General features: G+C 38.5%; 5 protein-coding genes across 10 annotated transcripts in view; 3 read left to right on the top strand and 2 right to left on the bottom strand.

Moving 5' to 3' along the window:
• The window catches only part of LOC137268209 (synaptobrevin-like), a 32308-nt gene extending 27616 nt beyond the window's left edge, over positions 1 to 4692 (top strand). For all 3 annotated transcript variants that reach the window (XM_067802749.1, XM_067802747.1, XM_067802748.1), the window contains one exon: positions 14 to 4692. In XM_067802749.1, coding sequence (XP_067658850.1) covers positions 14 to 126 — 113 coding nt within the window. In that variant the 3' untranslated portion in view covers positions 127 to 4692. The remainder of the gene's footprint in view (positions 1 to 13) is intronic.
• LOC137268208 (EF-hand domain-containing protein D2-like) overlaps positions 1 to 25097 on the top strand; it is a 265230-nt gene that overhangs the window by 238093 nt on the left and 2040 nt on the right. The window lies entirely within an intron of this gene.
• Positions 6091 to 9705, bottom strand: LOC137267931 (beta-1,3-galactosyltransferase 6-like). 4 transcript variants are annotated; one of them, XM_067802382.1, is made up of 2 exons: positions 9306 to 9705; positions 6091 to 8286 (listed from the first exon to the last, which is right to left on the bottom strand). In XM_067802382.1, exons 1-2 carry the CDS (start codon positions 9465 to 9467, stop codon positions 7237 to 7239), a joined length of 1212 nt encoding a protein of 403 aa, XP_067658483.1. In that variant the 5' UTR covers positions 9468 to 9705; the 3' UTR covers positions 6091 to 7236. The 4 variants fall into 4 exon arrangements, with proteins under 4 accessions (XP_067658483.1, XP_067658486.1, XP_067658484.1 ...); XM_067802385.1 differs by having other exon boundaries at positions 9497 to 9693; XM_067802383.1 differs by having other exon boundaries at positions 9380 to 9691.
• On the top strand, positions 9865 to 25079 carry LOC137267930 (ubiquitin-conjugating enzyme E2 J2-like). Its single transcript, XM_067802381.1, has 8 exons — positions 9865 to 9982; positions 15415 to 15539; positions 17005 to 17045; positions 17270 to 17372; positions 18564 to 18654; positions 20470 to 20517; positions 21000 to 21080; positions 22411 to 25079. The coding sequence occupies exons 2-8, from the start codon at positions 15415 to 15417 to the stop codon at positions 22651 to 22653; spliced, it is 732 nt and encodes a 243-aa protein (XP_067658482.1). The 5' UTR covers positions 9865 to 9982; the 3' UTR covers positions 22654 to 25079.
• LOC137267617 (uncharacterized) lies at positions 10812 to 13402 on the bottom strand. Its single transcript, XM_067802104.1, has 4 exons — positions 13386 to 13402; positions 11551 to 11950; positions 11206 to 11446; positions 10812 to 11074 (listed from the first exon to the last, which is right to left on the bottom strand). The coding sequence occupies exons 1-4, from the start codon at positions 13400 to 13402 to the stop codon at positions 10812 to 10814; spliced, it is 921 nt and encodes a 306-aa protein (XP_067658205.1).

The raw sequence follows: 25097 nt of genomic DNA, 5'->3' as shown, positions 1-25097 counted from the left end.
TCTTTTTTTTTAGTGTGGGCTGTCACAAGTCAAGGAGGAGGAGGAAGTTCAAGCAACAACAATAACAGCCCTGCGACTGTCAACAACAACCAAGCAAGCGCAACAACACCTGCTGCAGGGCGCTAAGTCTCTCCTTCATGTTAGCGTTATACAAGGGCAGACAACTCCTCGTTGGCAGTAGACCTCTGCCCCAACTAAGTACTTCAGCATATTTTGATACGGACATCGCAAGGACAGTGATTGTGGCGCACTTTAAACTATTTCAAACCAACATATAGCCTTTCACATTTCTATAATTCTTTGTTCAATTTCATTGATGATGTCTTATAAAGAATACTAAAAGATGCAGTGCGAATACTTAATCTTTTCAGATTATTAGATTATTTATCTTTAACAGTGTGTTTTGCAAGATTCACTACTGTTAATTGTATAGTATATTTTGTTGATATATTTCAAATGTGTATCATTTAAATTAACATTTTATTGTTCATAGTTTTCAATGTTTGAAGCATTTTGTTGTGAATGACTCAGTATACTTTATAAACCAGCTGATCTGGTGCGAGTGGTATTACGTCTGTGATAAGTACAGCAATCAGTGATTAATTAGCAACAGAACCATGAAACTTCACTGCATCAGGAGATGTTTAAAATGAGTGGAAGACCCTACTATAGTAACTAAAAGCAGTGTTAGATATCCATTAGGATAGAATCTCTTTTGTGCCTCTGCTTCACAAATGTTTCCTAGCATCGTATACCCATACATATTGGCCAGAAGAACTTTTTAAAGTTTTAAAGCAACAGGCTTTGAGATTCAAACTCTGTCCCTGTTTAAAGAACCTGTTGATCAAGTATGCTTATTCAGTGTACCTGCTTTAATGGGTTTTGATATTCATGTTCTGTTCCTGTTTGAAGAACCTGTTGATTCAGTCTGCTTGTTTAGTGTAGTTGTGTTACATAGTAGTGATGAAGGATGGTGCATTTCGTCTGTTGACAATATTTCATCCTGACTCTGAGTTCTGAGAAAAGGGGGTGGAACAACATCATATAGGGCTGTCTCCTATTCTCACGTGTTTCCTCTTCTCACGGTAAACACATTTTCTGCTAAGATTGCTGATGCGTGATACTTAACAGTTGTTTACATCTTTGACCGGTAACTAGGAAGTGACCCAAGTCTGTAAATTTTCAAAATGTTGCAATGCAAACCAACTTGGAAAAATCATAACTATTCCCCGCCCTTTCTGACAAGATTCCCCTTCCTTACACCTAATAACGTTACTTTCTCCTTATGCCGCGAGAATGAGAGGCGCCTCGAAAAATCAGCGGTGGACAACCATGTTTTTCAAGCTCATATGCGATAATACACCTGATGGATCAAGCAGTTGATAGATCCAGATGTTAGAGGGGGAATATCTTCATTTTAGAAGAACAAGCATACATATGAAAAGAACTGTATTATTTTCATCTAATATCCATAAGTACCGCCCGAATAGGAGACGCCAGTGTACATTCCAGAATGTGTATTTTCATTTTCACCTCATTTTGCCTGAGCGATCATGCATTTTGTGTTGAAATCCTCTCTAATCCGTATCAAAATCTGATGAAGGCTACTGACCCCTAGTATCCATTCTAAAATATTGGCTAGAACTAGTTGTGAAAAGGATGGAATACATGTAACATAAGGTGTACATTTAGTCCTTTGTGTATATGATGCCGCAGTTTACCTATCATGTGATCATTTCTTTCTGGCTTCTTTAGACCTTTTGAGGTATTTTCATTGGTTCCATTTTTCACTTTGAGTTTTGAAGAAATAATAAACCTGAGGAAACTCTCAGAAGATGTGTTCCTTTGAGACTTATTCATTTCTGTATCTGTTTGTTTTTGCTGTGTTTTCATGGGACAAGGGTCACGAGTCAAATTTAAATTTGTTTCAGCAATGTGTACAAGTTTGGTATTATCACTTTTACTAAATGGCCCAACACATTTATTGTTCACAGCTGTTGTTAATCATATATATATTTGAGACTTTACTGTGTTATGAGAAGTTTCTTGTTTATTGTTTGACATTTGACAAAATAAGGAAAAGGATTTTATCTTGCCATCATGTTCCTGGAATTGAAGCATGTCATCATCTGATGAGCCTTTTCAAGTTGTTCCTGTAGTTACTGCTTTTGTTAGTTCTGGAAAGTATAAATTGTACACATCTTGCATCGTTGGCATTTTGAGAATATGAGGAATTTCTTGTAAATGCAGCTTGTAAGTATGCAAGAAACTAGTTGTAAAAAGTAGTCCAAGTCTCAACTAATACCGTCTTCTGATTGCCACGATTGTATTGTTAGCTTGTACATACAGAATATCAGATTATATAACTCTTGTCCTGTGAGTAGAAAGAAGCTCTTCTTATATTGGTATTTCTCTTGATGATGAAATCATTGATTTTCAAGGATAGTCCATCAACAATTCCTGAACTGGGTGATAGTCAAGATTCAATTTGGGGAAAAGATAGAGTTAGGTAAGAGCTTTAAGAAAGATGTCCTGTCTCTGTTGTGATATGAAACTATTTACATATTACTGCAGGATGGCATTGGGTTGGCTTAATGGTCAAGGCAAGCGCAATTTCTTTATGATATTTGGATTGTTGTATATCATTTGTGACAAAATGAAGCTTGGATTTATGGCTCAGTCTGATGTAAACCCAGTTTGCTCCATGTAAACCCAGTTTGCTCCTTTCTGTCATAATCAGAAAGAAAAAAACAACCTTGACCTCACGGTTGGATAGCCCTTTGTCCACTAAAAAAATTAACCATGAAACCAATTTGACCTCAGTGAGCACATGCAATGGAGTTTGTTTAAGTTTGGAAACACAATTTGAATTGAGAATATGTTACATTCCACTATAATCGATTATGTGAGTACTGGTATTAACATAATGGGTGGACAGGCAAGAGGAACAAATCTCCCATATCAGGGACTCGTCACTGTTTAAGCCTTCCTTGGTCATCAATGTTTTCACATCACTTCCTACCATTCATTCCAGCAGATTTAGATTTTGTGGTTCATGTATTACACAGTATGAAATAATTGCTGGTGAATCTGTTGAGTACGTGACAGGCTTGTTGCACAGCAGTTCTATGCTACTGTGGTATGAGACCGCTAGTTACCAAGTCTAAGAATCTCCCTTTGACTGAGTTCTTGCTTCATTTAGTGTCACCGCCATTGTATGGATGTCATCACTTATTGTCCCACTCCACCTAGAATATGTTTACATGTTGCCATAGCAACACATAGATCTAGAAAACAACTGCTCACATCCACATGTGTTCTGTATCGGTTGTCCATAGATATGTCTGGGCTTGACTTTAGGTATTTTGTGCCAGTAGTAGCTGTGATGATATCAGTCTGACGGCACTGAATGAAAAAGAAAAGAAATTTGAAATCCTGGCATAGCGATATGGGATCTGTGCCAAATGCTTTCACCTGTGTAGATCTTGGGTATTGCTTCAGTTTGACTGTTCATATGGGCATTTTACAAGACAATATGTGTATGTACCAAATAGGGTTTCAATCTTGTTAAAGGGATGAACCTAGAGTTTCATATTTATGGACTTAAACAAGCATCATCTGTATATTATCATAGACTTTTAAAAAGGTATATGAAATCAGACTGATAGTGTTTAGCTCATTCTTCAAAAGCTGGAAAGAATGAATCTTGATTGAACATTCATTTCTTGGTTTGAGGTACATTCTTGCTCCCTAATGACTACCATGTCTTTGTGCAACATGAAGCTCCCCTCATGTGTATGACTGAAGGCTGAAAGGTGTGTCTGCTGCACGGAAGATGCAGTTTGCTGTAGACAGGATGACAGCTGCTGTATGAATCTCATGAGTCTCTGCTGACACTGACATCACTGTGGATGTGGACAGTTGTCCTCTGCACCATGATGGCAGACAGTTGCAACATCATAGTGGCAGACAGGTTACAAGGGATTTTGTGCATTTTAATCAGTATTTGTAATATATATATTGACTATTTAATTAGCAGCAGATGCGTACTTTTCTGGGAAGATTCATATTCATTTGTGCTGCTTGCAATAGTACATGTATTTAGTCAGTGAAATAACTTCAGTCTTCCTCCATCAATATATTCTTCTTGGACAAAGTCAGATGTGTTCAAGATCAGTATTCAGTGAGTAGTGTGAAATATTGACTTAGTTTTTTTGTTGTCATATGTTACTGATTGCTGCTATTTTCCTTGCTAGTTCTTGGGTATTCTCTGTCAAACTGAACTCTACGTGGAAGGTTAGTATACGTGGCATACATTTAGCAGGAAGTTCAAAATGCACCTACCATGCAGAGGATCATCCAGCTTCGTGTAATGAAAGCTTTCAAGGTGTATGAACAAGCTGTTACTTTTTTTTTTAGTGTTTGTAAGTTTGTAACTGATGGAAATGGATCTTATCAGAAAGATGTGTATGCTGCTGCAGTTGATGTTGTGTATAGCGTTCACATTGTCACCCCTCCCCGTGTCGTAGGTCACTGACACAAGGCTTTCCTAGTATCTTGCATTCTCTTCTGACACTCTGCTAGTTCCAATAAATAAATGTCATGTGTATTTATCATTGAGTTGACAGATTGTATGTACATTGTAAATGTCATATGTTAATGTAATAAATAAAATTGCCTCTTGTAAATTTATATTATAGTTTGTGTTTTTCTTGTGACAAAAAATTAATAAATTTCTGGTATTGACCTGAAAAGCCAGGATACACTGTTTCTAAGTACCATATAGCATTTCCATCGCAGAAAACTGCCTGCGGAGTGTTACATACATGCATGTTGCCAAGCACTGAGATAAGTGGGAAAGACTACTGCATACCAGATACCTTCCATCATCTTTGAAAACTTGACAACAGCACAAACTATGTGCGCAACTTGACTCAAGTTTTAGTACTTTGCTATCTTAGTACAGCTTGTGCTTTTAGCCCATAGATGTCAACTACTATCTCTGAAGGTTTGTTAAAGGGTCACATGCAATGTAAAACACAACTTTGCAAATTCTGATACCTTTTGGTGATTTGTTTCTTACCAACTGCAACAAATCATCAAAAATGTCAATTCACCCTAATAAAGTATGGGAAAAAAGAACGATGAAAACAAGCCTGCAAAATCGGAGTTCAAACGATTCACTAATTTACCACTTGACTACCCTATTGCCCCTATCCATGACATCACTGATAAGGCGGTGAGAGTGAGATGATGTGTAAATGTACCCAGACAGCAATGTGGATCAGTGCTCACAGTATTAAAGGAGCCTATTGTCTGGTCTGGTTTATCATCAGACTGATATAAGATTGCCAGGATATTGTGGAGTGACACATTCAAAGCGCAAACATGTTTGTCATTAATGGTCTAGTGCCATAGACTGAATTACACATACCTTTGAAGAGTGAATGAGTTTAATTTTACACTGCACTCAGCAATATTCCAGCTATGTGGCGGCGGTCTGTAAGTAATCGAGTCAGGACCAGACAATCCAGTGAACAACATATAAAAGCCGATGACGTGTGTCAACCGAGTCATCGAGCCCGACCACCCGATTCCGATCTCACAACAAGCATAGTCGCCTTTTCATATCTCTGAAGAGTTCTGTCAGACATGACCTTTGTCCTACCCAGACACAAATATGCAGCCCTCAGCCATTAGAACTTTAGTATAACTCTCAGTCTTATCTATGCTATTATCATGAACAGAAGTGCCAGTGTATTAACTGCACCCATGTTTTTTGCTGTTTTTCTTTTGTTTCATTTCACTGAAACGCAAAGAATAGTGGATCAGTCGCTTCACTGCATGTCCCAGCATGTTTAAAGTGCCAATTGGCACACAAAAAGTTACATTTCCCTTCGAGTATAAATTACCTCACCACGTTTAAATTATATAAGACTTATCAAATTTTCGGGTGTTCCCATACCTTTTGTTTGTAGTATATTTCCATGTCATTGCTTGATTGAGTGACTGACTGTGGAAGTGTTCCATGTTAATTTGTCAATGTCAGTTTACATACATTGCAGTTTGACAAAAATCATCAAAATTCAGTGTCTGGAAACAACTCTTTATTAGAATATAGAAGTCGGTAGACAACAGGTGCCTTCCTTTTCCAGATCACTTTAACGTGTGGTGATGGTTTATCTGTGTTTTCTAATCACCCGACTTAACTCCTGAATACAAAACTTCAAAATCTTTATAAATGTTCTCAGTCTAAGTGAACTTAGTCTCAGTATTATTTGTTGCACTCCTCTACTGAGTCTAATAAACCCTAGCAGGAGGTCGAGTCAGGTTATCTTTGAGGGACCTAGGACCATCCAATCAAACCCAGGACAGATGAACGGATTTAACCAATCAAACCACTGCTACTGTTCAAAGTTTACAAAATTCACTAGTCTCTGATACAGACCCTCAACAAAGGAAAATCTGCATAAAACACAGGTGTTTGACCTGCAGTATCCACAATCAGGATTTTCTGATGACATGCTTACCATTTGCCAGTATATCCGCAAGCTGACATCCTTGAATATTGATTAAAAACGCTGTTTTCAGTGACTGTTTACTCACTATTGACAGTGTTGTAGCGTGCTCCTTTTGCATACCCGGGAGCAATTCTACTGAAAATAGCACTCGGAATCGTTCGGGTACTACAAACATTTCGAAGTAAAAGTTTCATGATTTAGTAAACTGTGTTCTGACTGGTCAATCTCAAAGGTTACCTGGCGTGACCTCCTACTAGGGTTTGTTAGACTCAGTAATTGAGTGTAAGAAATAATATTGAGACTAAGTCTATTTAGACTGAAATATTCGATTTGGCCATGTTGAAGATATCACAATTTTGCCATCAGTCAGTAGTTTATACCCATGCAGGGAATCAAACCATGGTCCTCGGTAGAATGGGCAAACACTTCAACTTCAAGGATACCCATCTGCTCAAAAGTGCTATAGAACAAGTCAGTCTGAATTCTTCTACTGTTGCTTATCAGACCATAACAAAACAGTGAGATGGGGTAATATGTTTAAGGATTTGGCAAAGATATTACTTTAAGAGCATTTGCCTGGAAAAAACACGAACATTGTTCTTGAAGTTCATAATCTTACTCCACACTTTGATATGTCTCAGAACAGTTAAATAAGAATGCTTCACAAAATACTTTGGTAACTGTACACTCAAAAGAAGTTATATTTACAAACATGTCAGGGGATGGATGTATCATTTCTAATACAACACTGCGTTGGGGGGACATTCCAGTTATACATGTAAGACTTATAACTCTGTATTTCTGATCGACATAAATGACCAGTAGTCTGAAGAGTTTGATATAAATCTCTCATTTGAAGAATACTTTTCTTGTGAGTGACCAAATATAAGTTCCGACACCCACGAGATCTGTACTCAGTATCAAACCGAGGGTCATGCAACCTGTTCACATTCACAGGAGCCAACCACACCCCGAGGGACACATCCTCACTGATGAACGTCTTGAGATAATTAGCATTACTAGCCACATAGTGAACTAAATCACTTGAAACAACATATCCCCCTCCAAGTGCATAGGGCAAGTACCGGTCACACAACACCCATTCTTGTTCCTTCCATTTCCCTCTCTGTTTCACATGGGCCCGCCCATCGAAGAAACCCCAATAGAGTTTTTCTACATCTTTAAATTTCAGCTCCTTCAATAATGCATCAAGTCGAACAAAACTGTCATCATCAACTTTCAAAAGAAATTTGAAATCAACATGTTCATGTATCCATTCTAGACTTGTCAAAAGCTTCTTGCTTAATGATAGGTATGATTCCTCATGATCTTCCAACAGGAGTAAATCTTTACGTAGCATGTTTTCCCGCATCAATCGATCTTTCACATCTTTCGATAACTGTTTAGTTCCTATTACAAAAAATGCAGCTACATCTTGGGGAATATCATGAAGCCATGTTTCCCTTATTGCATGGCGCCGTTCTGTATTTTCTGGTCCTGTCAGTATCAGAACGACAAGGTGAGCAGTTCGCTCCCTTGATTGAGCAAATATCTTTTGTCCCCAACCTTTCTTCTCCTTGCCATGGCTGTGATCATCGTTGGCACGGCGATAGGTGCAGTCCTCGCATGGCATGTTGCATAGTGATAGGAACATGAGGGCACTTATTGTGAGGAATATGCCTCCAATAAGTATGGTGGTAGCATGACGATTCAGGCGACGTTCAACACCAAATGACATGGCAGCTACAGTTTGATATTGATCTATCTGAAATATATGAATAACAATTTTTGTGTTTCATGTGAATTATGAAAAAATTACTGACCACAAACCAGGAGGTCATAATTAATGCATCCTCGATATCTCCAGGGTTTACTCTCCGATAAGTCTCCACTATACCCTGGACACATCGACGGCTCTGCCAGATAAATTTATTACCTCCCTTTGCTGGCTCCGCCTTCTCACAGTAGCCAATCAGCTAGGCCGCCATTATAACAGAGCTTGCCAGTGTCAACAAAGGTAGTGGTCGCAACTGCGAAGGTTTGCCCACAGTGCGTCCCAGATTTTAGGGAAATCATACAAACAAATTGACAGGTCCGAAACTTTAAAACAACATATGCAAGAACGCCTTCTACCTCTTCCAGAGAACCTCTGCATGGTTTGTGTTGCCAAGTATAATCGGTTAGATAATTCAAAAAACAAAAGTGAGTTGTGATTGGTTCGCTCAACTTCCCAGCGTAGACACCTGACTGGATGAAAAGACAGTCAAGGGAGGTAACAAATTTATCTGGCAGAGCCGTAGATGCATCCAGGGTATAGTGCAGACTTATCGGAACGTATACCCTGGAGATATCGAGGATGAATTAATGTGACTGTACTATTACCACTTGATAATTTCCTGCAATCTTACTGCAGGGGACGCTAGAAGTGACAATATCTTCAGAGCAGTCAGCAAAGCATTCAAATTTTAATCAAGAACAGAGACAGTAACTTAGAACAACATGCTAGACTGGCCCTGATTTTTAGGGCTCAGTGCATTTGGTTTCAGACCCTTTGAAACTAATTTTGAGAAATGGCTGAAAGCCCACTGAAAAATGTGACAGCTGTCAAACAATCACTAATGTAAAGGAAGAACACTCTTCACCATGTTCACGAATAAAAATTGGTTATTTGATAAAAACATGTTTATACACTATCAAGCGAATTTCGGCGAAAAATAATAATTGCCAAACAAATTGTTTTCACAATATAGACAAACTCCATGGATAACAAACAACTTATCTTACTTCATGGGTGGGGCATTTCGACATCACACCTATTCGTGTATCGCTTGACAGCTGTATCGAAACGTCGTACTCACGAAAGGGAACAAGTTCTTGTCTGTTAAGGGTTTTATTTTTTGTTTTGTTTTTTTCTCCAGTCAAAGACGATGTACCTTTTTCACTCATTAACGTGGCAAAATGAATCGAGACTCAACTATGCTTCAATGTTTGAACGTTTCTCTCTGTAGAAATCCCTGTCACTGTGGTTGAGTAGTGCTGATTAAAAACTTTTCCTTCCATTATTATTAAAAGCGTCATCGATATATACAGGCTGATTCTTTCCGGAACGCTATATAAATTCGACCTCCAGCTGCTCTGACGCCAATCTGTTAATTTCTCTGGGCACCGCCATTTTTAAGGACCGCTGCAAATAAAGTGACGTAAGTTAATAGATATTCTTGATTGTCTGAAATAGCATACCCTTTAAAAAAATATTATCAAAGTTAAGGACAAAAGTCTTTTTCCATCTGCATTCTGAAACATTTGTAAAAATTAATTTGTATATTTACTGCGGATCTGGTATAAAGTAGTCATCATTTCCTGTTTCTTTAGAAGTGGAAAAATAATGTCATACGAGTTGGATTATACACAGTTTGTTTCGATATAAGATTTTCAAAAGTACCTCCAGCATCAATATAAAGGTATGTGGGCATAGATTTGTCAGTTGAAAGTAAATTTGATCGCCCAGAGCCGGTTTTATACGGAAAGGAAAAATACTTACGAAATATTAATCCACGAAGGCTAGAATGCAGTTTACCGGTCGCAGCACTAGCCATCCACCACCCTTTACGATCCTTAGGGTTGTGGTTTGGGCTCCCTTTACGATCGTTAGGGTTTGTGTTTTGGGGGTAGGGGTATGCACCTTTACGATCCTTAGGGGTTATGGGGTATGAGTTCCCGTTATCCCATCGCAACTAACATCTATAAAATGATCTATGCTAAAATTATTAACAAAACCTAACACAACAATTACCAGAGGAATTACAACAATAACTAAACACATCCAAACAAATTAAGTACGATATATAGGGTTGAACCACTTAGTGTTACCTCTGTTAATCTACGGAAGAAATAACAGGGGGGAACTCAGGGTACTTTTTCCAATTTTTATGGAGGGGTAATTAATCTGAAAACGTGCACCCGGTAAAGTGCAGTAGTCCCTGGTGTCCTTCTAGCAAAAGCCAAATTACTGTTTAGCATTCTCCCAATTAACATTCTCTAAGATAAAATGGGGTTATAGCTAAAACGGCACCACAGCAGAACAGCACCAAAATCGTTTGGCGAAAACAGCTACTGATTAATGGGCTAAAACGTCACCATCTATCAAACATTGTTATATTGACTTTATAATAATGTTGACTTTATTGTTTAATTGTTTGTAATGTATTGATGTTTATTATAAGTTATCAAGCATTCTTTTGGGTTGTTTGGTGGTCCTGAAAAGGACCGTTGAGACACAGTTTTGTTAACTCAATGGATGGGCCCATGAATTGCCACACATCTCGTCAGGAGTTGGGACAAGGAGAGATCACCATTCTTGAACTGGTTCCACGGTGTGAAAACCTCATCTTGTCTTGCCAATGATGTCTTTCGTACATAGGCCTTCAGAGGTCCTTCCTGGATGAGATTGGTCTGGTGGGGAAGGAGTTTAGCTTCCTGGTATAGCTCTGGGACGAGGCGGTATACTCCCAGCGACTGCTCTCTCAACTTGTTATTCATCCGCCTGTGCCAGCCTAAACAGAAAAATACATACGGTTGTTACTATAAATGTATTATTATGTTATTCAAGAATATCGGTAACTTTCCTCTTTAGTTTTTATTATAATAATGTCTACATGTATGTATTTTGCAATGAAATGTATACCTTCAACAAAGTTGTTTGTCCTGACTGCAATGTTGAAGACGGACCAGGTGCGTGGGGTGAACATAGGGTGGGTGATCCACTGACTTTCAAAGTAATCAGTGAGTTGGCGCAACATCCCATTAGCTGGAACCCTATCCGATATTCTGTTGAATAACCTTGTCACGTCAGCCGCAGGAAGAAATGGGAGCGCCATTAGCTTCCTCACAAACTTGTGGATGTCGTCATCCTCTATGTAACCTACCTGAAATAGTACATAAACATATGAATATGATTATTCATGAAAAATATGAATATGAAATGGATAAATGTTGTAATGCAATTAATATATTATTATTATGAACGTACCTGTAGACCCAGTTCTTGACATTTCCGCCAGACTGTTTGAGTCATGTGGAACAAACACCCACGGATACGAATGTCAGGCAGAGACTTCCGTACACCTTTCCAGGCAGCCAACTCAAAATCCAAGATTATTGTTTTCACTATTGGTTTCTTCGGAAGAGCCTCTAGGATATTCTTGAAAATCTTGACATAATCAGATGTCCTCCGCCTTGACATTATATCAAACACAAGAGGCACCAGCTTAAAGTCCTTGCCATCCCGCACAAAAGCATGAATAGTCAATAAATGATGGAACTGCCTTTTGACAATCTTAAAAGTACCGTCCATGAACCACTGCCTACTCACACTCAAGTGCTGTAATTGCCGGTCTGTGGCAAACACCAAATGCCTCTCGCCTTTGTTTCTTACATCACCACGCAAGAAGTAGCCAGGTAAAAAGTATAAAGGGTGAGGTGATATTTATTTACAGAATTACAGTTTTGATAATCTACTGATACACAATAATGTTCATGATCATCTTTTGCGCTATTATCCCGAAAACATGCAACACCATGGTATACTAAGCTCTACTCTTGATCGATAAATGTTGTATGAGATGGGAGTGGTCCACCAGGATGACTTTTGCCTTTAAAGGTTCTATTACCGCTGACATAGCCTACAGTGAATATTTGGTGCAATATTTGATATATTGATATTTCGTACAATATGTTTTTATCTTGTGATTAATAGTGGTAACACCAAGTGCTAGTAAATTATGTCAAGGAATGCGAAATATCAGGTTAGACCTGTTTCATTTATTCTCCACTTTAACTTTCGTTATCCACCTTGTGCCTGTAAACACATTCAGTGGCCTTTGTTGAACTAGAAGGTAATGCCCCCCAAGCTCACGGCAATGTTTTTAGAATTCTGCTTCGTGGGAGCTAACCCTCATGGAATCGTAGAAATTCCTATTTACTTAGACAAGCCCACAAGTAAAACTTATTACTCAAGCCCCGAGAAGTTTCTAGTGGTTTCTGACTGCTGATCAAATTTTTACCTTGTCTGATTTGCTTATAGTTTCTGATAGTTGTATTCAGCATCAGATGCAGTTTGTAGGCCAATTTGAAGCTTTGAGAACTATTGTAGAATGTGGGTTCTCAATCAACTCATCAATGAGCACCAGGCATGAAGTCATAGGCCTACTATAATACGAGTTGAACTTGCTCTCGATACAATTTAGTAGCCTTGGTTAAGCGGACATGAATGAATTTAGAAGACAAGCCTTTGAAATGATGTTGGTTGAAAACGTGATGAATGTTTGTCAAGTTCATCTTTTCAGTTTACCCACATTGAGACACTCCATCAGAAAACAGTAATTTTGTGGGTATTCACTTATAAATGTTTTCCATCATTGTGTCCAGTTTAACATCTTTAATGATATTCTCATGTATGGATGTAATGATTTGAAGGACAATTTTCACATCTTTGAAATGAAATCATATGTTGCATAATATTAAGGCTGCAGAGATTCAGTTCAGTTCATCAAAAATTGACTCTGACTCCTTTGTTTTGATTTTCGATAACCATTACAAGAATCAAAATTAAGTTATTTGTAAGTGTGTCTACGGACACTGTCATGATAACTTAAGTGTACCATTTCATTTTTATGTGTGCCATAAATTCATGGTCTTTTAAAATGCTTTTCAAACAATTACATTAAGTGTATGTAAATGATATAGTTGTAACATTCAGTAGTATATCAAGAGTAAAACAACAATGATAGGCATGTATTTTTGTTGTATTCACTGACCTCAGACTTTGAAAAGACATTGATGATTAGTTGGCTGTGTGACCTGTACAAGTTATCACTAGCCATTGTTCACAATGTCACTTAAAGCCATGAAAGATAATAAGGGTAAAAACATTCTTTAATGCACTTTTGCAAACAAATCAAGTGTGCCATAAAGGCACACAGATAAGCATTTGTCATTAAGCATTAAGCATAAGAATTTGTCCATGCCATTTCAATCTTAGCGGTGCCATATGTACGATGGCACTTAGCGGTGCCATATGTATGATGGCAGTAACAATTTCCCTGCATTATCACTGTTTTGATATGAATACCTATTTAGGTTATTTCCAAACAGCCAGAACATAATTTTGACTCGAACTTGAGAAGTTTTGAGCACTTCACCATGTTTACCGATTTTGCATGTCTCTTCTTTCTTTAGCCTTAATTGTGTTCTTGTAGTTTCCTTGACTCTACAGTCGACCTTTATGTCCTCTCCCTGATAAAACGCCCTTAACACCCTTGCTTAAGGTCAATAGAAATCTTAATCAATCTTTATTTATGATGTTTGTTGGGGTATGTCTTGGTTACCTGTTTTACTAGTTTGTAATTTTAGGAATACCCATCTAGTTTTATCTAGTTTCAAGGTTTGAAGTTTAAAGTAAATGACAGATACTGTGCATGCTCACTAGTGAACAAACACTTATTATTTGTTAAAGCTCAGTGGTTCTTTTGTGAACATGGTAAATAAGTATATAGTCACCACATTTTTTATACATGCTAACTGTAATGAAAAAGTGTATGTTGACATATTGGTGAGAGAACAATACCCTCTGATCTTGTGATGCAATTTGGATCCAACTCCAGCACAACAAGGGCTGTAAGGTATTGGTTCAGGCTGTTGTATTTGCTGAGAGAGGATCAATGCAGAGCTATAGTTAAACCCCCAAACAGCACATTTATTCTGAGAATATCCTGCTTTCATTAGTACTTTCATACAGACAAATAAAACGGAGTGATATCAATTTTGTTTGTGGACCAGTCAGATACAGAGAGAAGAGACACTCAGCACTTGGCTTCTTCAGAATGTCGTGGAACTGGTTATTCTTGTATTTTGTATAATTATAGGATTTTATGATTATGATAATAATAACAAAATGCTGCTGTATTTTTGAAATCATGTGCTTATTCATGTCTGAGAGTATTTAAGCATCTGATGAAAAAGTTCATGAGACAGCCTTTGAAATTGATATGCAACACAGCCTTTGTATTTCCCCCGTCATGTTATGCGTGTGGATATAGTTGACGGCTCATCTGTCTGTCCATCTCTCCGCCTGTCTGTCCGTCCGTAATCATTTTGTTTCCGGAGCATAACTGAAAACCAAAATTGATAGATATAATAATCTGAACCGATGGTTGTGCCTGTTGCTTTTTTTCCGATTTTTGGCATTTTTATTTTTTTTGTTTTTCCATGGAACATTTTGGTGGGGTGAGTTTCGATTCCAGAGCAGAACTTAAAAACCATTCAATGTTTTTCTGCAAAATTTGGTAGATATATCAATCAGAACCTAAAGTGGTGCCTTTTGGTATATACAGGTTTTTGTGATTTCTTATTTTCTCGGTTTCCATGGAACGTTTCGGACTTATTCTCAAAATGGAGGCATGGGCTTTGTTTCCGGAGCAGAACTCAAAAACCGTTCAATATTTTTCTGCAAAAACTTGGTAGATATATCAATCAGAACCTAAAGTGGTGCCTTTTGGTATTTACAGGTTTTTGTGATTTCTTATTTTCTTGGTTTCCATGGACAGGTTTCAAAATGGAGGGATGGGCTTCGTTTCCAGAGCAGAACTTGAAAACCATTTCATATCTTTTAACAGATCTTGGCAGATATGAGACAGATCTTGAAATGGTGACTTTTGCTGATTACAGATATATGGCATTTATATTTTTCATGAATTCCATGGAAACAATTCAAACTTAGTCTAAAAAAACAAAAAGTAAGTGTCAGATGACTTGTCCTTTCAAACATGTGGGGGCCGGGGGTATGTGTCATCTTCTGATGACTCTTGTTGTTTATTTATTTTTATTTTGCCTGCAGATGTCGAGTGGCAAGAGAGTCAACACCACTGCCACTGCGCGTCTTAAGCAGGATTACATGAGGATCATGAAGGATCCAGTACCCTATGTGAAGGCTGTTCCACTGCCAACAAATATGTTAGAATGGTAAAATATTGCCTTTTGTAATGATTCTTGCTGATTTTACCTGTTGTTGTTTGTGGGGTATAATTGCTCCTGTGTGTCCAAGAAGCACAACCACAACTGTGTGTCGCACATAAGTTACCAATTTGAAAACTGATGTTATGATTGTTGGTATAGGTTGTCTTTTGTAGAGTTTATGGAAGGTGTATGCATAACAGGCCAGGTTAGAACATCATGTCATTTTGTTTTGTTTTAAATATATTGTGTGTGTGTCCACAGGCAAACTGCAGCGCAAATAGAGCTGTGCAATAGAGAGAAAAATTCCCAGTCTTTCTATATTGTGCCAGCAAGCAAAGGTTGGCAACGTGCTTCCCTCGCTTATTTTGAAAAATAGTTTTAATATCAAACTAAATTATCACCACCATCAAAGGTAGACACCCGTTTCCTCGAAGGGTTTTTCAAATATTGAACTGGAAGCTGGCAGGGGTAGTGGAGGTGAACAATTTGTGCTTAAAATGTTGAATGAATTATATTTTACATAATTATTAAATATGGGAATGCAAATCTTAGAGTACAACCCCGAGAGGAAATGAGTTTCTATCATTGTTTAGGGTGATATTTTACTGTGATACAAGTATTAAAAACATTTTTGAACCAAAGCGAGGGAAGTATGTTGCCACCTTTTTCTCACTGTGCTTGCTTATAGGAAGACTGGTAATTTTCTCTTTGATGCACAATTAGCTACAGTTTGCCTGGTGTGTCTGAACCATATTAATTATTATCCAATCCACACAGCCCATAGCATTCTTACTGTAATGACAAATGAAGTAAGTGAATATTTTCATCAATTCACCTCTGTAGCACAGGGAGTCTTTGTCAATTTGTATGTTTCTTGTAGCTATCGGAATATATATTCAGAGTGTTAGGATACTGTTAGGCTAATGAATCAGATGATGATACAAGTTCCAGAATGAGGCATCGTCATTCTTTATCTTTTGAGGGCATGGTGGGCAAGCTGGCTACGGCACCAAGCTAGTGATCCAGGAAGGTTGAGGTTTCGGGATTGAGCCCACCCGTGACAAGGTGTAAAAACCTTGGAGTCAACTTTGTGTGCAGACTCTTTCGGTGTTGTCACAACCCCTAGTGTACATTACACAACCCAGTGCACTTAAAAGAACCCACGAATCCGTTGGTATATGACCAGATGGTGGCCACATGAACATGTGCATACACCTAATTGCGGGTGCAGCAACGTGCAGTAAACTTGGACAAAGTGTCCCAGTCCACCCAGCTGTCAGTTGGGTACCTCATTAGGATGAGAGAGCACCCAGTGGCAGCAAGAGTTGTATACTCCCCAGGGAGTTGAGATTAAAATACAATGTGCTGTTGAGATTGACATCCAGTGATCGACAGAAAAATACCAGGGCCTTGGATATATGTGCGCTATATAAATATTATATCTCTCTATCTATCTATCTATCTTTTCCAGGCATTATGTAGTACAAGGGCCGGAGAATTCTCCATATGAAGGTAATTTCTCAAAATAATGTGCATTGAAAGTCCCATAGAGTGCAAGAACTGCACGCCAGAAGGAATAAATAATTAAAACATCTTTAAGTGCAACTTGCATGGCAAATGTAACAGCAAATTTGTCCTCTGATGAAAAAAGTTCAAATTTCGATTCAAGAGAAACAAGCTGTGTTATTCCCCTCTGTCACTTGTATACAGAGTTGGACAATGACATATTGTTTCAGGTGGCTTATATCATGGTAAACTCATCTTTCCACGAGAATTTCCCTTCAAGCCCCCTAGCATCTACATGATTACACCTAACGGCAGATTCAAGTGTAACACAAGGTATGTATATCTGTGATTGCCTTTTATCTCTCCCAACTCTGTGACCCGTGAAGGTCCCGGGGTAGAATAGGCTTTCAGCAACCCATGCTTGCCATAAAAGGCGACTCAGCTTGTCGTAAGAGGCGACTAACGGGATCGGGTGGTCAGACTCGCTGACTTGGTTGACTCATGTCATCGGTTCCCAATTGCACAGATCGATGCTCATGTTGTTGATCACTGGATTGTCTGGTCCAGACTCGATTATTTACAGACCGCCGCCATATAGCTATAATATTGCTGAGTGCGGCGTAAAACTAAACTCACTCACTCACTCACTCACCCAACTCTGTATGCATATGCAGGGAACTATAGTTCTTCTTGCGGAGTTATTTCCCTTTGCAGCCCCAAACGTACAATGCGACATTGCATTTAGATTCTGAGGCATGTTCAGAACACTTGCACTCGAGCCTCAACCCCTGTGCCCGTTTGAGCACCTGCAAGCGTTTGTGAACCATCCTCACAGCTGCTTCGCCAAACCAACCAAGATAGTGACCATGTTTCATGTCATTCGTCACCACTCGCCCTCCAAGAAGAAGACAAGAAGCTTTTCAACTTGTCACGGAATAACACAAGTTGGTCACGAATGGTTTAATGTAACCAAGTGCATGCGTCTGTTCAGGTCCAAAGCAATGGCTCATGGGAGTCAGTAGCGCAGACGCACAGTTCTGAATATGCTTCTTGTTTGCCCTCATTTTATTTCTTTGGGCTTATAACATCTCTTCTTATGTGGAGTGTTGTCAAATTGTGCCCTGTTTAATTCTATGAATTAACCAAAATGAAATAGGCACACTCTGTATATAATTGTTTTGTACTGAGGAAACTGTTTGTTGTGTAAGACAGCATTTGGCAAAATTCAAGCAGTTTGACAGCACTTTATAAATAAATAAGGACTAGAAAAATCTAGAGACTGACATTATGAACATCGATTATTGCTGTTGGGATACAGTGACATGTATTAATCGGGTCAGCAAGTCTTCCCGCCCAATAGTCACCTCTCACAACAATCACATTTTCAGGGAAATATAGGTGTGACACATCTTTTGTATTTCCCCTTCCAACCAGGTTTTTTCAACAAAGAAGTGTAAACTAAAAACAAAATGTCTGACCAGGTGTGTTGTTGATAATGTAATGATCAATCTGTTTGTGTTGCAGATTGTGTCTCTCCATCAGTGACTTCCATCCTGACACATGGAATCCAGCGTGGTCTGTGTCCACAATACTCACAGGGCTGCTTAGCTTCATGGTAAATAAAGCTGATGCAGCACGAATAGTCACATTACACATTGTACAGTACACAATCCTGTGCACTTAAAAGAACCCACGAATCCGTTGGTATATGACCAGATGGTGGCCACATGAACATGTGCATACACCTAGTTGCGGGTACAGCAACGTGCAGTAAACTTGGACAAATTGCTGTGACTATGTGTCCCGGTCCACCCAGCTGTCAAATGGGTACCTCGTTAGGATGAGAGAGCCACAATAAACTCGGTGCGCCTAGTGGCAGCAAGAGTTGTATACTCCCCAGGGAGTTGAGATTGAAATACGATATGCTGTTGAGATTGACATCCGGTGATCGAGGGAAAATACCTAGCGCCTAGAGAAATTGCCTTGCAGTTTGATTTGTGCGCTATACAAGAACACTTATAATAATAATAATAATAATAATAATAATAGTAATAATAATAATGATAATAATAATAATGATTATAATAATTACACAGTAGGGCTGTTACGATACACTCACATATTTGGTGTATCGAAGCGTAGCCCTTCAGGAACACAATCTGTATTCATCTTCACTAGAACCGAATATGAATGATATTTACAATTTTTATCTGAGCATGTTTTACTTGAGCCCTTTGAAAAGTGACATATGCAAGAATGGAATATGTACTAGCCTTACAAGTCTAGTGCAAGTCATGTTAGTTAGCAAAGGCTGCATATGGTACCGTGGACTAAAACCATTAGTGTACTACATACCATGTCAGATCACTAGTTATTACTATGACAAATTAACAGTCAACATGGGGGCTCCATATTGTGCATCTGTCACCTATCTTCAATATTATATTTGTGAATAATTATTAATTTTATTTACCCATTGTTCGTGATATATATCATAATGACCACATAGTATATTTGTTGCAGCACTGTTACATAGTAAACTACCTTTATAAAGAACATACTTGTAACAAACCTCTTGTCGCAGTGAGTGAGTGTAGTTTGGGGTTACCTCACTTTTGGCATCATCCCAGCAATATGATTCCAGTGAACGGCAGAAATGGGCTCACTGATTTTATCCATCAGCATGTTGTTCCACTTGTGACCAGTCCCCTGCCGCAATATTGCTGGAATATATAACAGGGACATAAAACAATACTCACTCACTCCTTGTGACTCAGAATCTTTATTTATTTACGAGCTTGGGGAGGTACATTTGCAACTTGCTCAAATTTGTAGTAGGTGCTTGGTAGACAAGACTGCAAGTTAACTGTGGTGTATTTGACATCTTTGCTGTCCACTTTAGGCACTTTAAACTATGTTTAAATTGTAGTTTAGTCATCTTTAATCTATGGTTATAATAATTATTGTATTGTTGAAGTATAAATATAGTGTCCAAGGACATTGTCACAGTCTCATAGTAAAACTATGTCAAGTGATAAAAAAATTTTTGATTTTCTTTGTAATTTTCTTATAAAGGAAGGGGTGCACCAGTTTTCCTGTTGAGAAGCCAGTTGCTAACTTCTGCCTGTAACAGGTGCTTTTAGGAGAAAAACAAATTTGCACTGTTGTACCACATAAAACCCAGTGATTAAGGCTGTGGAGTTTAATCATCTTTAACAAGTGGAAATGAAATGGCCATGAGCCAAACTCAATATGAATTGAAGATATTAATGCATTTGTGTCATATAAGGGGTCATTGTTTAGTTTTGCTTGAACATGTTAAAATCAGATGTTTTCAAGATTTTGAAAATTATTATGAAACTGGAACCAAAACTAGACAAATAATGCAGTTGTGGTTTTTTTTAATCACTGAGAATATTGTTTATTTCAGTTGGAGAAGAGCCCTACACTGGGTAGTATCGAGACCTCGGACTACACCGTGAGTACCACCAAAATTCTTCAGTATATAGACATTGTTGGCAGAGTAAGTATTGACTGCCAAGTTCTTGTCTGACTGAGCTGACTGAACATTGATGTGAGGATCACTCAGTCTCCTTTTTATGAATAATACTTACGGGCGAGTAGGGCCCATTTCCTGAACATTGATGTGAGGGTCACACAGTCTCCTTTTTATGAATAATGCTTATGGGCGAGTTGGGCCCAGTTCCTAAAAGTGGGAGTTATAATTATCCCCCGCAACGCGTTTTTTGTGGGGGTATTAAAATGCACTCGGTCTGTGTGTCCGTGTAGATTTGTCTTTTCCAGAGTAGAACTTCAAAACCGTTTACTATTTCTTCACTAAACTTACCACATAGACAGATCTGGTGGTGTACTGGTGCCTTTACAAAAAAGGTAAAATATGTTTTGCCAAACTGGCCAGAAGCTATTAGTCTAGGTTAAATATGTTTGTTATATCTTCAGAAACGTCAGCTGGCTGCTCAAAGTGGCACGTTTAACCTGGGTGACAAGATCTTCTGTGAGTTGTTCCCAGATGTTGCAGAGGTAAGTTGACGAGCCAACTGTAAGTAACCATGGTATGACAGTTTGTATTTTTGTTTCATCCCTTTTTGGGTGTGTCACTGTTATGAGTGAGTGAGGTTTTATGTCGCTTTTAGCAATATTACAGCAAAATCACAGTTTGGGGCACCAGAAATGGGATTTACGGATTGTACGCATGTGTGAATGTGGATGTTTTCATGACAAGCCAATGCTTAAACTGTGACTGTTGTGATTTAACGCTTGTCAGAATAACGAAGTCATTCCATTGTCCTATATGCATGAGTAAGTTGGGGTAGGATCTGAGTCTAACATTATTCAGTAATCTTAGGTTCTGATTCCTGAATTCATTATTATCCTCACAACATGTCAACCATGATCCATAGATGTGCCTTTTGGGGTTAGACCCAGATTTGAATTTTACTTTTTACTGTTTTCACGATGACCAAGGCTGTGACAATGAGGATGTCATTTTGTCCGAAGCGTATCTTCCAAACGATAAATGCCAGCTTCATCAATCTTGGTTCATATGTCAAGCATGATCCTTAGTTGTGCCTTTAGGTGGTTAGATCAAGATATGAATTTTATTTTTTGATGTTTCCATGGAAACTTGACTTAGGCTGTGACTATCAGGATGTCATCCTTTCCTGAGCAGATCTTACAAACTTTAACGTTGTCAAACTTGGCACACATGTTCATCATGATCCATAGATGTGCTCTTTTCCGCAGCAGAACTTTCAAATCATTCACTATTTCTTCAACAAACTTGGCACATAGATACGTCTCATGGTATGCTAGTGCCTTTTGGTAGCTTTAAATTTCTGAATAAACTATGTTTTGCATTCACAACAGGTTATGCTATAGACTGAATTTGGTGGAAGTGCTCTTTTCTGGAGCAGAACTGTAAAACCTTACGATGATATCCTTCCATATACATACATATATATATATATACTAATCCGGTGCATCTGGCTTGTAACAAGTTCTGGCTTGGATGACTTCTGATAAAATCTGAGTCCAGTGTGTGTTATTTTGATGTGTCAAGATCAAAGAACTATATATTAGACTCTTATCACACAGTCATATTAGGATCCAAATTCTGCATGTAGTACTACACAGTTGTGTTAGGATCTGAATTCTGCTTATAGTATTACACAGTAGTATTGGCATCAGTATTTTGCACATAGTATTACAGAGTTATGTTAGGATCTGAACTCTGCATGTAATAAAACATCTGTGTTATGATCTTAGTCATACATGTTTCAGTCAGATGTGTCAGGATCTTGATGCTGACTTGATCAGCCATGTCTAATTTTCTTCTCATCAATTCTGACAGAACATCCGGGCTGAGATTCGTCGCAGGGAAGAAGAAATGCAGCGCTCCACAGATTCCAGTGGGAACATTGATGGCGGATCCAGGAATGGCCGCAGTGGCTTGCTCAATGGAAACCCAAACACTGTACTTAATGGACAAAATCAGGGATTCTTTGGGACAGCTTTGACAAATATATTTGTGATAATTGGTTTCGCAGCGTTTGCTTACACGGTGAAGTATGTACTAAGAAGTGTCGTTGATTGAAGACACACGTCTTGTTTGGCTGTTCTGACATTTCCACTTTGATCCTTGATCAAAGGTCTAAGGAATGCCTGTATATATTCACTGGTTCAGGTGTATCACTATATCTATCTATATGTCTGCAGATGTCCTGTTCCAAGATGGTCTGGATCAAAGGTACCCACTCTTCTACATCATGTCATGAAAGGATTTACGTTCTGTTTGTACATACTACTTTTGTTTTTTTATCAGTAATTTGTTATGCTTCAGAAATGAGAGGGACAATGTTTTATTCAAGATACAAGACTGCTGAGAATGGTTATTGTTAGAACTTTTATTGTCTTGGCAAAGTCCTGGATACAGGTCCACATAATGGGAATCCTTACCTGGCAACCATTCTTATCATCAGAAAAAAAATTCATTCAAACTCTCTCATTGTGTTTGATATGGATGTAATATTTGAAGTTAAATGGATTTGTTGGTTCAGAATAAGCATGGATGCTGTGAGTTTATGGATAAAACTTCAGGGTGGTATACAAGGCTACATTGTTATTAATTATTTGTAATAAGTGAAATAAGAGTGTGCTGTAACATAAGAGAAGACATCAGCAAATAATAAAAATACTGTGCTACGTATCAATATTGTCAATGAAAACAAATTAGTGTTGATGAGTTGATTGGGCTGGGTGATGAGGAGTTGACATGCCCTAGTGGGTGGGAGAGTTGATGAGCACTTGATGACATAAGTGAGTTGATTATGCCATTATAGGTGCAAGAGAGTTGGTTGAGTTCTGGTGAGTGTAAGAAGGTTGAGGTTGCTCATGAAGCTTTGCATGAGTTGATAGTACCTGGGGTCAGAGAGTTCACAGGGCCCTCATGAGTGAGAGGGATTTGAAAGTACCCATGGGTTTGGAAGGGAGTTGATGTGCCCTGGAAGGCGTGAAAGAGTAGATGGTGCTCTGTGAACTGGAGATTATGTTCCCTGAGGAAGTCAGGGAGATGATAGTGCCCTCATGAGAGAGAGTTGAAAGTTCCCTTGGAGGGAGTTGATGTGCCCTTGAGGGGAGTGTATGGTGCCCTGTTTACATGTGATTATGTTCCCAAGGGAGATGATCGATCTCTTATGAGAGGGAGAGGGATTTGAAAGTACCCATGGGTTTGGGAGGGAGTTGATGTGCCCTGGAAGGCGTGAAAGAGTAGATGGTGCCCAGTGTACTTGAGATTATGTTTCCTTGAGGACGTCAGGAAGATGATAGTGCCCTTATGAGAGGGAGAGGGTTGATGTTCCCTTGGCTTTGTTAGGAAGTTGATGTGCCCTTGAATGTGTGAGGGGTTTTGACAGAGGTTTATGGTGTCTTTCAGGATGTGAGGAAATTGATGAGCCCTCACAACTTGTAGGGAGTTGTTGATATCCTGGAGAGTGAAAGGAAATCACTGATGTTTTTGTGTGTAAGGGAGGTAATTAATATTTTACAGATCCTGATGTGTCAACTTGCACAAATAGTGTTGTTGCTTCCACCATTCCCCATGGTGGAGTTTGAACTCATGATTTTTTTAATTCAAAACTCTGTGAAATATGTGTTATAATTTAAAACAGGAGCAGTGATTAACATGGTGCTGATGAGATGCAAGTCAAGAAATATATTTTCAGATTATGCATATTTTAACATGTTTGATCAAGTTAGAATCTCTGTCAGTACCTACAAGAACATACTGAAAAGTAATGTATCATCTGCACGTCCCAGATTAGCCCAATTTTAGAGACGTGGTCTGACAATTCACAAGTTCTGCTTGTGGTTTTGAGGTAACATCAAGTATCTTTTCACCTCCTCTTCAGGAGGCCTGCCATACAAACAGTGAGCAAATCAACAAACAGGCAAAAAGTCTGCCACTGAGAAGTACAGTGGAAACTGTCTAAACCGGCACTCACCGGGACTGAAGAAATCATCCATTTTCAAGATTAGACTCATTGTTATGAAAAACATATTGGCCAAAGCCTGTTCTTCTCTCCACACCACCATCTTTGACAATATTTATGCCGTTTCGGGTTTCTATGACTGCAACCTTTCTCAAGTGATATTTGTAGCTGATAAATGAGTTTTCTTTCCCATTTCAGTTTTCAATTACATAGCATTTTTTTCGGTTTTAGAGGATATTGTTGCAGTTTGGGAAGTTTGTTTTTTCTATTTTGGTGATTTTTGTTTGGTGGTGTTTTTGAGTCCAGTTTTGATGATTTGTTCACTGTTTGTATGGTAGGTGTGTACAGGTTTTCCTCCAATGTAAAGCTAATATTCTGTGGTGTAAGTGTAACTAACTGTAACTTTGGCTCAAACCAAATCAAGTTAATCATGAAAACTGACATATATTATTTTTCAAATAATGAGGCCTGATTGTATATGATTGTTATATGTTAAGAAGGCTGCCTTTATGTAAATAAACTGTGTTGCAAGTGAGCTGTACTGTGTTAA

The sequence above is a fragment of the Haliotis asinina genome, chromosome 16 (assembly GCF_037392515.1).
Source record: "Haliotis asinina isolate JCU_RB_2024 chromosome 16, JCU_Hal_asi_v2, whole genome shotgun sequence".
Taxonomy (NCBI): domain Eukaryota; kingdom Metazoa; phylum Mollusca; class Gastropoda; order Lepetellida; family Haliotidae; genus Haliotis; species Haliotis asinina.
The sequence above is the reverse complement of the archived record's forward strand: the minus strand, read 5'-3'. Positions and strand labels throughout refer to the sequence as shown.

Bases quoted from the DNA above. Each gene is read 5' to 3' on its own strand.
- LOC137267931 (XM_067802382.1), bottom strand. From the start codon at position 9,467: ATGAGTGAAAAAGGTACATCGTCTTTGACTGGAGAAAAAAACAAAACA. The intron at 8,287-9,305 runs GTAAGATAAGTT...CATATATTTCAG, and splicing joins CGAAATGCCCCACCCATGAA to ATAGATCAATATCAAACTGT.
- LOC137267617 (XM_067802104.1), bottom strand. The intron at 11,447-11,550 runs GTACGTTCATAA...GTACTATTTCAG, and splicing joins GTCAAGAACTGGGTCTACAG to GTAGGTTACATAGAGGATGA. The intron at 11,075-11,205 runs GTATACATTTCA...TTTTCTGTTTAG, and splicing joins GACAAACAACTTTGTTGAAG to GCTGGCACAGGCGGATGAAT.
- LOC137267930 (XM_067802381.1), top strand. From the start codon at position 15,415: ATGTCGAGTGGCAAGAGAGTCAACACCACTGCCACTGCGCGTCTTAAG. The intron at 20,518-20,999 runs GTGAGTACCACC...TTATATCTTCAG, and splicing joins TCGAGACCTCGGACTACACC to AAACGTCAGCTGGCTGCTCA. The intron at 21,081-22,410 runs GTAAGTTGACGA...CAATTCTGACAG, and splicing joins TGTTCCCAGATGTTGCAGAG to AACATCCGGGCTGAGATTCG.